At 37.4% G+C, this 14478-nt stretch overlaps 1 protein-coding gene across 1 annotated transcript; it reads left to right on the top strand.

Moving 5' to 3' along the window:
* The first annotated feature begins 3826 nt into the window (after positions 1-3826).
* LOC136249173 (synaptotagmin-like protein 5) lies at positions 3827-14175 on the top strand. The gene is made up of 12 exons (XM_066041123.1): positions 3827-4029; positions 4243-4449; positions 5526-6057; positions 6225-6518; positions 6571-6612; positions 7825-8006; positions 9321-9420; positions 9475-9636; positions 10880-11040; positions 11124-11571; positions 11857-11999; positions 13629-14175. Exons 1-12 carry the CDS (start codon positions 3920-3922, stop codon positions 13960-13962), a joined length of 2715 nt encoding a protein of 904 aa, XP_065897195.1. The 5' UTR covers positions 3827-3919; the 3' UTR covers positions 13963-14175.
* Positions 14176-14478: the final 303 nt, after the last annotated feature.

Consider the following 14478-nt stretch of genomic DNA (forward strand, 5'->3'; position numbering starts at 1 on the left):
TTCTACTGTAAAATTACGGAATCCCCTGAAATGACGCGCGCCGCCAAAACCACTTACGGAATAATATTAGTCCATCTAGCAAATGTAGCGTTAAAAAAACAAGAAAATGCTTACTGGCGGCCGGATATAGAATTTTTTAAAAATCGTCAACTCGAAATTTCGTCTCACTAACCACAGTCGCAAGCCTAGAGCCCAAACGAATCAGCGCATGGTCACCATTTTAAGGCGCTTGGACTACGCTACTGTACGGAGGTATCGGTACTCCACGACATCACGCCCATTCTTTATTCTACGTATTATCGATCGAGACCACGATTACCACGCCCCTTTTACGAGCTGTATTTGTGACCACACACCTTCAAGTTGGTAGGTTGATTCGAGCTCGGATTCGAGATTCTCTAGTCTAATACCATGAATCGATCGAAACCACGATGATCACACCCCTTTTTGGGGAAAGCACACATCTTTGCAGGCTGACTAGAGATACTCTAATACAGCAGTCACCCTAATAGGACAGTCACATGTTTATAGCTAGTTGTATGCTTTATCAATTATAAATTTAAAAATGAAGTAGAAATCCAAGCGATAAAAAGTGAAACAAGAAATGACCAATGGTAGCTATTACAGTATAGCTCAGTGGGAAATCCCTACTTTGGCATGGTATAACAATTTTGTGTTCAATGCCAAAGTAGGGATTTCCCACTGAGCTATGCTGTAATAGCTACCATTGTTCATCTCTTGTTTCACTACTTTTTATCGCTTGGATTCCTACTTCATTTTTAAATTTATAATATTTAATATAATTATATGGTGTAGTAGCTATCAGTGTCAAAATAGTTCCATACATTTTTGCAAGTAAACACCTGAGCTGAGCTAAACCATTCGATTTAGTAAACTTACACGTGCTTTTAAGAGCTGGGTTCACAAAACTGTCCATTGTATACGTTGGCAGTTAGAGCAAGTGCTTAGATGCTAGATGTTAGGAGAATTAGTATTAAGGAGTTGATTGTTTTATAGTAAAGGGGGAAAGAAAATTTTATATGTATCATTTAGTTTAGCCACTCTTCATGCTTGAAAGTTTGGAAATAAGGTTTTCTGTGGGTAAAATGTGTTGATGTCCATTTAAAATGTTATTAATTAGGCTATGGTTTTTCTAGACTGTAATATAGGGGTAGAGAAAGGACGACATGTTAGTAACACTTGAGAAATCATTACAGCAAAATCCAGATGCCATTCTCTTAAATGGACATTGTACCTACAGAAGACCTTATTTCCGAACTTTCAAGCCTGAAGAGATTCCAGGTGTGGGGTCCCAAACTGATGCAACATATTCAATGATGGGACAATTATATCAGGACACATGATGGTGTCATGCTAGCAGGCATGCGACAGAAAAGTGTTTATTTTACAGAAACCAAGAAAACACAATTTTCTCTTATAAATTTTCCTTGGGAGGGGGAATACCCCTAATTTTCAGCATGCATACACCCTGATGTAACACATAACCACGCAACATGGTCCACTTTTTCATCTTAAAAACCTACCAGACTGTAAGTATAGCTGGCTGCATCAACAATATACCCTTATAATTGCATTGTACTACCACACACTCAGACTTCAGTAGCTTTCTTGTGGGTGAATAAACAGAACAACATACCACAATTATCACCTGTATAATTGCTCATTGTAGTGGTATATACAGTCATAACCATAGTTTAGGTATGTAGTGAACTGTTAACACTTGTATTGGCTAAACAACATTCTAGTGGCTTGTTAGCACCCATTGCTGCTGGAGTTGAGAAGAATGGCATTATGTGGTAACTGCTTTGTAATTGGTACACGTATACATGTAGTTTATTAACATCACTATGTTAAGAACTCCCTGACACCGGCCAAAAACAAGCTTGAGGAGTTTGAAGCCTTCACTGTTGTGCTACAGTAAGCATAGTATTGTAGCCTGCCTTCAGCCCCTTGCAAATATACATAATTTAATCAACTCTTATCAAACTATTCAGAATTTTACACTACACAGCACAATTAGCAACTTGTTAGTTTTCTATAATAGTAAAAACATCATACCCAAAAGAGTTTATACCACAAAATAAGCAACCAAATGGAGAGGTTTAGCAACTCAAGTGCCAGTCTATAACACGAAATATTCTGTTTATAAGAGATGATGGTGTGATGGATTGTGTATACATAAGAGATGAGCTCACATAGAAGCCATGCATGCAGGAAATGCATAGCTATGCATAAACAGGATAGTGTTGTTAAGAGCTACACAGAAATGTATAGTCATAATAACGCTATTGAGTATTAGCAAATAGTAGACTAGACACTGATATACACATGTACAGTACATGCATGCACTTTTAGCTATCAATTGCAACCTCCATGTACCACTCATGATCACTGGCTAATTTTTTTTTTTACAACCATAGCGCTAAAAGTGTGTGTATGTGTACATGTCACATGTGTGTAGGGGGTAGAAAAATGTGCAATGATTTTAAATCAGTTTAATGGTATGTATTTGTCTTAGTAATTATTATTCTTGTCATCATGCATGCTCTTTTTGTTTTCTATTGCACGGCTACATAGCTATTTTGGTTTCTATTGCACGGCTACATAGCTACTCTGCATTACTTTTAATTTTGCAACTTCATAAACACAAGTGTTTTGAAGGTTGCACCCTTATTATAGCTTGACCGTTGTACAATTGTGAGAACAACAGTACAACCAGAAGTTCATAAAGAGAGTGCACAGTAAAAAATAAGTAGTGAATACTGTGGCAAATAGTGAACACCACTGGAAATTCTTAGTGACGGTCACTAAAATGGCCATTTTCACTATTTGCCACAGTAGCTATTCACTACTTATTTTTTACTCTGTGTGTAACTCAGTATTGGTCCATCAAAAACAAGCCCTTAAAGTGCATTATTTAGCTACCACATTACCACATACCACACTAAGTGCATGTACTAAGTTTATACCACCACATAATTGGTTACCATGGTACTGCATACCACTTTTCAGCTTTGATACCGGTATGTAATAAAGCTATAATAACAATGATAAGATCAACATAATGAATGTTGACAGAAGCCCTTTTAATCACCTTGGACATGCACCATTCATATTATAGCATGGCTTCTTTAAATGAATGTGGTCATACAGGAACAATTACTAATGGACTCTGTGTTAGATATATACTCTCTTCCCTATTATTAACTATTGACCATTAACAAAGCTAACTGATACAGTACTTGTTCACAGGCTGCCATGATGTATGAATGATAATTGTAACCATGCACAGTACAGTATATTGACTGTGGTTATAGCTACAATTATTGCTCATCATAGCAGTTTGTAAGAATTGCCAGTGTTGTCATCACATTCCTCTAGACTGTATCTTGAATTTGACAGCATAAACATTGACTGCATATAAATAATATTAGTCTATATATGTAGAATAGAAATGCTCAGTATCTACAGAAATCAAATATATATATATATATTTTTATAAAACAAATCCATTACTGGATTAATAAAAACACACAATAAAAATTGAAAATTTCAAGGGATCGCTGACAAAAGCCATGAAACAGGAAGGGATTGCTGGGGTGGTAAGCTATAAACCACAAATCCCTGATTTTGACTCATCTCAGAGTCAAAAATTAATTATAGCGCATGTACTGAGCTATATATAGCTATGGCAGAAAGTCAAAATGGTTTCAGAGAACTCAGGAAGCCACAATAGTCAGCACCGAAATTAAATATAATAAGGAATCATGCCGTGTTAATTAACGCGCGCCGTCACTAGGATATATATATACCCGTGTGGGCACGTAGTGGCTAGCTTCGAGGTGAAAGTAGCCATTAGTTGCAACAACGAGGAGCTATTTAATGATTATGAGAAGGCATGTCTCGGATAGTCCAGTTGCCATTCCTCTCTCAAAAAGAGGAAGAAACGATCCTTTCCGTGATCGAAGAAGATCTCAAGCTTCAGAAGGAAGAAGAAACGCGTATCCAGTACGTGTTGGACCATCCTGTTAGTCTCGCATAGCAAGACCGATTTCTTTTTCTTTTCTCGCCCACACACAAAAGATAAAAAGATCTGTCTGGCTACGCGAGACTCAGTAAACTACACCGTCCTGTCAACCTTATTGACCTCCTGTATAGCTAATATGATAATTTTATTCAGTCGACTGAGTAGCTATGATATGCCTCTCGCACTGCCTGTAGGAAACTACGTGATGATATCGCAAGCCTGACGCTGAAGCCGTGCAGAAATCACGTTAGGACATTCTACGCTCGCTGTGTCATCCTGTTTGGCCAGATATTCGACTCCCTGAAGATGTGCCCAACCTGTTCCCAGTGGATATGTAAACGTGACCGGATCTGTTGCTTGGACGACTATCAGTGGATATGCAAACTTTGCAATGTCCGGAAGTAAGTCATGCAGTAATCGTGTGCATGCACTCTGACACTATGTTGGTATATAGCTATAGCCCTCAGTATAAGGCAATAGAAACGGGAGAGGCCGGGAGCAATGCTTAAGCGGGCCGATTGAGCTTTAATGATGATAACATCATGGTTTACAATTACATGTGCAATATAATTACAAGGGGACAGGAGTCTAGTCCCAGGGTTACAATGTTATTAAAAAAGTAATAATAATTGGAGCCCTGACAAGACAAAAAGAAGCTAAATAAAATGAAATTATAGCTATAGCTACTTATAATTATCAGTATAGTATCAACAGATCAACTACACCCCATGATGTTGAAGCCTGAGCATTAAATATCCTGTTACTCTAATAAAGCAGTCGTCTACTCCATGCAGGCTCTCCATGCAGTCACATTTAATACAGTCTAAAAAATTAGCTACTTGCAAGGACTATATAGCATACCACCCCCCAAAAATGGTCTGCAAACATGCTGATTTTCAAACTGCCTATGTAGCTACATTGCCATAATTGGCTAGCTCCCTCACTCTTTGGCCTATCCTGCTGGTGCATAACATAATATTGTAGTCTCAGCCTGCTCTGGAGTAGAAGTTTGCATGGCACTTATTAATTGTAGTGCCTGTATGGCATGCTCCAAATAGAGCTTGCATATTGTTTTAGTCAACAGGTCTGGATGCATTATATATATAGTATAGCATGCCAGGCACTCAATATATAAAACTCACAGCTATACACCTAGAAACCAAACTAGCTAAATGTATTAAGCTATATACACTTATAGCTACTATTACCGGTATAGTATTTTGTTACTAACTTGAGGCTAAGTAACTTAATGTTGTTTATGTGCATGTATGTGCATATTATTATTATAGTGTTTACCAAGGTAATTATTACTTAGCTATTATGCAGTCTGTACATAATATATTCCTAAATTTTGATTCAGTCAGTGTAGTTAACTAAGTGTTGCTGGTCTCCTGTTTCACTTTTTATGCATTTGATAAATGTAAGCTCAATACCACAATACAAAATATCTGCCACAACATTAATTTGTCATTTATAGGAAGTTGCACATCAATGAGAAGATGTTGGACGTCTCCCTTGATCCTTCTAATGTATTGTGTGTGTCCTTCAATGCAAGAGATGGTGAAATGGAACAACAATTTCATCACAAACAACAAAACTACCTACTACCAAAAGAAGAAACAGATCAGGACTACCAGACCCCAGAAATGTTTCAACAAGAAACAGGTGAAGAAAAAAAAGATAATGGTAATACAGAAGAAGAACAGCGGCAACCACAACAAAACATTCACATACCTGCTGCAAAATTTGTAGCTTTTTACAGCAGTAATAAACAAGAGACTGGTCAACAAAATTGTCAGCATAATCAAAAAGAAAATGAAGCAGAACAACAACAACAGAAACAACAAAGCATAGGAGTGCAACCTGTAATAGATTCACCTTCACAATCACCCAAGAAGTTGATATTCAAAGAAAATCCCAACGTAATAGCCATTACACAATCTTTCTTACAACCAATCATACCAGTAGCTACTGTGAATCCTATTAACACCCTGGATGATTATGATGATGTACGTTTGCTGCTTTGTGTTATATGTGGTCATGAATAGTGGGAAAACTGTACTATACTGTGTAGAATGTCTAATGAGTATAGCTAGCTATACATGCACTGGATGAGCAGCATACAGTAACCACATGTACTTCTAGTTTGCAGTATAATATACGTACATTGTTCCAGGGTGTTACTGAGATTACTACAGACAATGGAGACTCAAGTAGTAGTTCTGAGGATGATAGTGAGACCAGTGATAATGATGATCAAGAGAAGAACACCTCTAATCAACCTAAACCAATCCTGGTATACCCCTGCAGTAGCAACCATGATGGAGAAGAAACTATTAATCTTATGCTTCCTCAAAAATGTGAAGAGAAAACTTCATTTGAATTGGATGACGACAAGTTCAGAGCTTTAACTAAGAAAAATACCTTGAGGAACCGTGCCAATATTACTGCTTCATTGAGAAGCTTAATTGTAAGAATGTTGAGTATACAATCATGATCATGATACTATATGATTAATATAGGACTACAATGATGATAGAGTGTACAAGAGTGACAGTCTCAATGTGAGTACATACAGCAGATATGTAAATATGTATGTTCTACACTGCTGCATGTTATGTGTCCAGTTGCATAACCACATGTCCCAAAGGATCTGGTTGATATGCTATTGATTTTTAAACAAGTGCACACCAAGCTTCCAATTGTAGTGTGCACGCCGGGCTTACCCCACTCACTTTCCTTTATATGCGGACTATAATAATACTATATAGACAGGCAAACTTCAAGTTCAATCAAGATCATCTTTGTTTGGGTTGATTCCTTCTTCCTTTGCTATACGATTCTTCCTTATAAGGTAGAATGTTAGTAGCTGGCAGTATCATATATAGTGGGTGGTAACCTAGCTCCATTCCTGGTTTGATTTGTATCATGATATGTGTCATATTAAAGTGATTCACTTAAATAGTATATCAAGACAACCGAGATCTGCATGTTGTACATCTAGACCCCTAGATATTCAAGGGTTTACCCGGTTGTGTAGCTGCATCCAGTTTTGCAACTTTCATCTGTGTAATTTAATCCCAGTTCATGGGAGTGTCATAGTGCCATGATGATGCAGTTGGATAAAGCAGCTCTGCTATTGTGCAATAAGTCACTTATCACCCTTTAGTGGAGTCACTCAGACTAGTTTGTGACATCATATCAACCATGAACACACCAGTATAGCACTTACACCTGCTAAATCTTATATTTACACAGTGGCACTATGCTATATTAATGCCAAAAAATGGTTTGTGTCTATTTTCAGTCACTCTGATGATCAGTCCTATCGGTGTATGGTGAAGAATCAACTTCTTACTATGCATAACCTCTGGCTCCATCGTTCTATCTTGGTCTTTCCACTTTTTAGCCCTTGCACACTGCACTATTCCACTCCACCAACCCCAGACAAAGGCAAATCTTACCTCTGGAGACTGCTGCTGTAAAAACATCAGTTTATATAGTAGCTATGAGGTTAAATTCAGTTGAGCACACTAACAGATACTAGAACCCACTACAACGAAACTCACACAATGTCCATAAACTGCTGTGCACTCCTATGCACTGGGATATAAAATAGCTATATCCCATATACTCAGATGATATCACTCATCCTCAGCTTTGCCTCAGACTTGTGAATGATATCACCCTTGAAATGGGATATAACTATGACTTATATAATGATATTGTGCTGCCACACCATATAATGTTATCACTGACTATCCTTCTGTATTCAGTCAAACATGTCAGACATGAGAAGCATTTACAGTGGATCAGTGATGTATACTCATGATGATGTTACTGGGGAGATCCAGATGGGTGTGTCGTATTCTGACACAGATAATACCCTCAAAGTGTCAATCAACAAGGTCCGAGGACTCACTCCACCCAACAAGATTGCTGAGAACCACACTAACCCGTATGCTACCTATTATCATAAAAATAGTGTATGTGACATAGTCTGGGAAAACTGGTCTTATTGCCTATTTTAAAATATTGAGAAATGTGGTTAGTGTATCATAGCTTGGTGTCCGTGTACCAATTTTTCACACATTTTACACCAATTCCTTACATTCCAGAGCTTTCACTGTACAAGTTTCCAACAGCTAAGTTTCTAGATAGTTTTTAGCTCACTTGTATCAGGTGAGCTCCAAGAGGTAGTGGTGGGAGAGTTTGTTTTTTACAAAATGAGAGATGGATGGATTGTGCTAAATTATGGGCCATTCAGGTCTCAAAACTGAAAACTAGTTAAAATAAGGAATATACAGCACAGGTGTTCATTCAACACAACAGAGCTGTACAACTACATATATGTAGACATTACTAGGCTGGCCAGAGCTCCATTAAGACCCGGACCACTCGTATGGCTGCCACTGTGCTTGGGAAAAGCAGCCAGCAAAAACAAACCACTCAATTTGATTGTTAGAAAATCAAATCTGCTGTCATGGACAAAGAGGCTGGTTTTTCCAGATCCATTCTCTGTATTTGTGTGCACACTGTCACTTCCATTACATGCACCAGTTGCCAAAACATTCAGTAGCGCTGTGAAAACCTTTAGCCACCAGAATTGGTTATCAAAAAGTGCTTTACATCTTGGGACTTTAGAAATATTCCATCCAGAGGAGGTGTGTCAAACATATGGTCCCTATAGCATGAGATTACAGTGTGCCAGGTGTTAAAGGTTGCTTAAATGCTATAAAACAATGTGTTGTATATATTAAGAAGGCCTATATAATAAAGGGTACTGGAACAAATTTAGCATGGCTATACAATTTATCCTTTAAAATGAATAATTGGTGTTGATCTGAGGTGTCAATGTTGAATTAGTTAGATGATTGATGATGCATGACTAATCTCCACTTATCCCATGCATTTAGAATTGGGCATAGAAACAAAACATGTGGTTTAAACAAAACCATCAGATATTATAATAGCACACATTCACTTTATAATTTGATAACCTTCTAACAGGACTCAGTGTGGGAGCCAGCCATTACATGTTAATACAAACAGATTGTAGCCTTCAGTAATCCATATATGATATAATATACATTACTACCTATGTTATTAATGGCACTAAACAGCATTCACAACACAATCTTCCACTGTCATGAAGTATTATTATGTTTGATGTCTTGTTTCTTTTATAAAGAGTGTAATCCATGGTGGTCTATGTATACTAATGCATGTAAAACCCTCTTGTGTAATGCTCTCACATCCCATGCTACTATAGCTATGTGAAAACTTATCTACTACCTGATTGGAGTAAGACAACTAAGAAGAAGACTTCAGTTAAGAAAGGAGTTGACCCCATCTTCAATGAAATTATTAAGGTAGAACATGTGGTGATGTTTACCAGTAGATATTATTTGATGTCACACTATCAGTATCCAATCAAACGTCAGGAGCTGTCCAAACACACCCTCAAGGTGGGGGTTTGGCATAATGACTTTTGGAGACACAACATGTTCTTGGGAGAGGTTATGCTACCATTGGACAAAGTTGACTGGTCCAATCCTTCTGATAAGTGGTATGGACTGAAAGAACTAGTGAGTGCTATGCATATAGGTTGAATGGGAATACCATATCCAGGATTCCTTTGGTATTTCTATAGAATGCAAGTTGTCTCAGTATCAAATCACCACCTGGTCTCTATGTGTATTCAAATGAGTTTTGATGTTTTGTTAGCTAAAGTTTCTCACTCGCTATACTTGCAAACTTTACGGTTCCCTAGTGATATGACAGATAATGAATGATTGTTACATAGTGTAATCACGATCATAGTTATGGTGAAGAATTTCAATGCTGTATACTGTAGGACCACACATGCTCACTAATATGGCTATACACACATGCTGACATCAACTCGTGATAATTCATTAAGTGTGTGAACATGAGTAGACATATTTTATGAATAATTTCAATTCTCCTCATGAAAGATTTTCTCAGAAATATATGCAGGAACAAAGTGTTACATTGTATGGGATTCAGGCCATTTGCATGGAATTTAGGCTGGTGCCATTATGGCTCAATGTAAACATATCACATATCATAATAATTGCATAATTGTGATCACAGCATGTAGCAGATATTTTAGTCATGTGGGAAGATCAAATTCTTGTGCTTCAGTTGCCATAAAGCATCAATGTTGCTGTGTGACATTGTTAGTAGTTGTTTCTTCTACCACTAAAAATATAACAGACACTTATAGACTTAATATTTGATTAACAAACCAAAACAATTTGAGCCAAAAAAATAATGCTCTAAACATTACAGTATGACCAAATTAAGAATTACTATATTGAATATATTACACATTCCCAAGATCTTGTGCCCAATGTATACGAACAGAAGCCAACTGATATTTTCAGTATCACAGAGGTCATTATCGAACTCATGCACATACCTCACTTAAGTCACTTTCATTTTGTGTATCACTTAGCAACCGTCTGTGTTGTACAGTTGTACTTTTATCAGTTGTGCCCAAGTTGTGTTTAAGTGGTTGTCCAGACAACAACAATAACAAACATGCTCCTTCTCTGTGTGGCCCACTAACAACTTCAGAATTGTCCTTATTTCAACCTCACCCAATGAACTGTACAACCTTGTATATACTTAAGAGATTGCTAAAGTGAAATAATGTTGTTATAAAGTATATGTCTGACTAATCCCCTAGTTGCATGATTGCAAGAAAGTTTATATTCACTGATGGCGTACACACAGATGTACACATAAATACACACCATGCACTAACCAATCACAATATACCAACTTTGATGCTTTACCATATAGAGCCATGATACCAGTCAGTTAACAGATTGTGGACAGTTAAAGGTGTCACTACAGTTCAACATTACCAATGACAAAAAACAGATGGGAGATCTTGTGGTCACTATTATCAGTGGTCATAATCTGCTGCAAACTGAATTGACCTGTAACCCTGTAGTGAAATGGTGAGTACAGTTTACTGACTAGTATAGTGAGTAGTTTATAATTATAATGAGTAAAATATACTGTCCTTATCTTCCTGCTGTAGTCATCTTCTACCAGACTACAAAAAGAAGTTCAAGACCAAAGTGTTGAAGGATAGTAGTGATCCAGAATGGAATGAACAATTTGTGTTTGACCACCTAAAGCTGGAAGACCTTTGTAAAAATAGAGTGATTGAGTTGACAGTGTGGAATTCAACAAACAACACCAAACACTATGATTTCATTGGTGGTCTAAGGTTGGGACCACGTCCTAATCACAAAAAGCAGTTAAGTTACATGGATAGTTCAGGAAATGAGTTATCACATTGGATGAGTGTTGTCAACACCCCTGGTAAATGTGTGGAACAATTACACACACTGAGACACAACATGGATCCACTACCCATGGGAGTGACATCACAACAGGAAGTGACATCACAAAACTCCTTCAAGGCTGTTAGTAAGACTCTTCCTAGTGGTGGATCTGATTCTGATAACAGCAGCAGACAACTGGTAAGTTGTTGTTCTATATCATATGGGAACTACAAGTGTACCAAATACTCCAATAGAGCAGTCACATTACATTTGGGTGACTGCTTTATTAGGGTAGGTGAATACAGTCTTGATTGGTATTTATGCTAGTACCATTTAGGTGAATTTTATATTATGCTGCAAGTAGTTTTAAGTAATTATTTTTTGTAAATTGTCCTATTACTCTGGAATTGTTCGGCCACCTGTTATTGGGCACTCAGTGTGCAGCACAGATATATCTGTATTACTATTATACTGTTGCTACAGGTTGATACACCAGTACACATTGGAGAAGTGAGAGTGATGTTACAATTTGTACCTGACACTAACAAGTCAGGGAAACTCAAAGTTTGGATCAGGCAGGCTAGCAGGTTAAAGACACGTTATGATAATGGATCATTTGTAGTCTGGTTAGTAATAATTGTGTGTTCTTATGTTGTGATAGTAACAGAGTTAGTCTATAACAAAGTTTATTCCTTCATCATATTCTTAGCAGCTTGTATAAAACTTGTATAAAACTTTTTGAACCTGATTTTAGCAAAGTGCATGCATGTAGCTGTTCGTGTGTATTGTTAGCTATAGACAGTGTATGATATAAAGAACAAAATTCATAAAACTGTCAATGATGTGACACTTAGGGAGTTAGGTAGGCACTATTAATCAGGGGATCTGGCTTGGGATGGGATATACCCAGTCCAAGGTGTAGGTGGTCAGGGAGAAAACCTGTACACCCAATTTTACAGCATAGCTAATAGCTATTGTGTGTGTGTGTGTGTGTGTGTGTGTGTGTGTGTGTGTGTGTGTGTGTGTGTGTGTGTGTGTGTGTGTGTGTGTGTGTGTGTGTGTGTGTGTGTGTGTGTGTGTGTGTGTGTGTGTGTGTGTGTGTGTGTGTGTGTGTGTGTGTGTGTGTGTGTGTGTGTGTGTGTGTGTGTGTGTGTGTGTGTGTGAAAACCACTCAGACATAAAGCATTTTTGTTATCCTCGCTATCCTATGAGTTGAAAAACATTGGGCTATCTGTTTTTTTGATGGTTTTTTAATTATTATGTATTTGTTTTTGTTCTGTATGTATACTGTAGGTGTTACTTCTATAGGTACGGCCTTTTTGTAATCTACTTGTTATTGTTGTGACTAAACAAATAATTAGTGCTACAGCAAGCATTTTTGCATACTTTTGAATACAGACCACACCCCATTACTGGCTACACAAAATTATTACTCTACACATAATAACCACTCTGCAAGCAAGCTTGCCCATATAGGCCTTTAATAAACTCCATAATTATGCCATAAATGATTTATTAGCACTGATTAAAGCATTAAACTCACTTAACCAAATTCTCCATGATATCTCTAGGATTTGTCTGTTGATCATAGCCAAACGTAGTCTGAAAGTACCAGCTGCTGACCCATAATCAAATCTTTCACACATCCAGTGGTTGCATTCATATTGGCTTGGATAATTGATGTGGGCCTGCTATGGATTGGGAGTGTTGCATATTAGCTGTAACACGAGGCAATCTGGCTTTTGCCTGATATGTATGCCCTCAGCCCTCGAGCTGCTGCTCTCAGGCAGACAGGCACACATATCAGGCAAGGCCCTCATGCCCATGTTACAACTACAGTAGGACCTCTATTATCCAAACACCTGTGTGCCAGTTCAATCATAGAAGTGTTCAGATAAGTGAATTTGTTCAGATAAATGAAAAGCCCATTCAGAGTTGCGTTCAACTACTCTAATAGAACATACACATATTCTAATAGAACACTCACCTAATGACGAAATACTCTAGTAGTTATACTGTTTCGATAATTGAGGGTTTGGATAATTGGGATTCGGATAAGTGAGGTCCTACTGTATTACATATCAATGAACCAATTTTAAGATTTACACAGTTTGTACAGTACCATGGATGCACACAACACTCAAAGAACTGTAACTATGAATGTGGAATGGAAATATTTGTCCCATGTGGGATCCATCAGTGCTACCCATCAGTGCTGTACTTGTACTATCATTACTGTATTGTTTTTTTTACAGCACTCTACTGCCTAAGGGCAAATACGAGAAGTTCAAGTCAACAGTTATTCAGAATGATGAGAACTCACTTTACAATGCCAAGTTCCAGTTTGACAAAATCACAGATGTGGAGTTATCATATGATAGAGTACTGGAGATCACTATATGGGAACCACATCGTAACACTAATGAATTTGTAGGTGGTGTTAGACTTGGACCCAAACCACAGGCTGGTAGTAGGATGAACAGTGTTGGGAGTGAAGTTAACCAATGGGAGATGATGATGGCTCATCCCAAGGAATGGATTGATGAATGGTATCCACTAGTATTACTGAATAAACCACAAAAAGTTTAAAAGTCATCCCAAGGAACACATCTATAAGACGTTTTAATACACGTGATATAAATACAAAATTACTCTGTCATAATTTATTTTCGAAGTCGTATTATGTATGTACATACGTCTGCATGTTGTACACATGAATTATTGGACTTTAAAGTGTTTATATACCAATGATCTAGGACTGAACAATTATATATTTTCACAGTAGCATTTTATAACATTTATACAAGCACATTCTGACCACAGAAGTTGGCAAATTGTTTTACAGTGAAACCTGTGTATTAAGGACACGGTGTCCTGATTATCAAGGTGTCCTGATTTTCCACATGCTAACTGTAGTAACTGATATTTTGGGACTACTACCAAGTGTCTAGGTGTCCTCATTTTCAAGTGTCCTGCATGATTAACAGGTTCCATTGTATATTTCATTAGATTACAATGGTTACTTATATTGTTTTTAGTGCTTTTCCATGTAGAATTACAGTAGACAGACATTGCCTATGTATGAAACTTCACAGATGAATTTCA

Source organism: Dysidea avara, chromosome 3 (genome assembly GCF_963678975.1).
Source record: "Dysidea avara chromosome 3, odDysAvar1.4, whole genome shotgun sequence".
In the NCBI taxonomy this organism is placed as follows: Eukaryota; Metazoa; Porifera; class Demospongiae; order Dictyoceratida; family Dysideidae; genus Dysidea; species Dysidea avara.

Excerpts from the sequence above, each read along its gene's own strand:
- LOC136249173 (XM_066041123.1), top strand. The coding sequence starts at position 3,920 with ATGTCTCGGATAGTCCAGTTGCCATTCCTCTCTCAAAAAGAGGAAGAA. Across the intron at positions 9,637-10,879 it reads GGTATGGACTGAAAGAACTA|AGCCATGATACCAGTCAGTT; the intron begins GTGAGTGCTATG and ends TTTACCATATAG. Across the intron at positions 11,572-11,856 it reads ATAACAGCAGCAGACAACTG|GTTGATACACCAGTACACAT; the intron begins GTAAGTTGTTGT and ends CTGTTGCTACAG.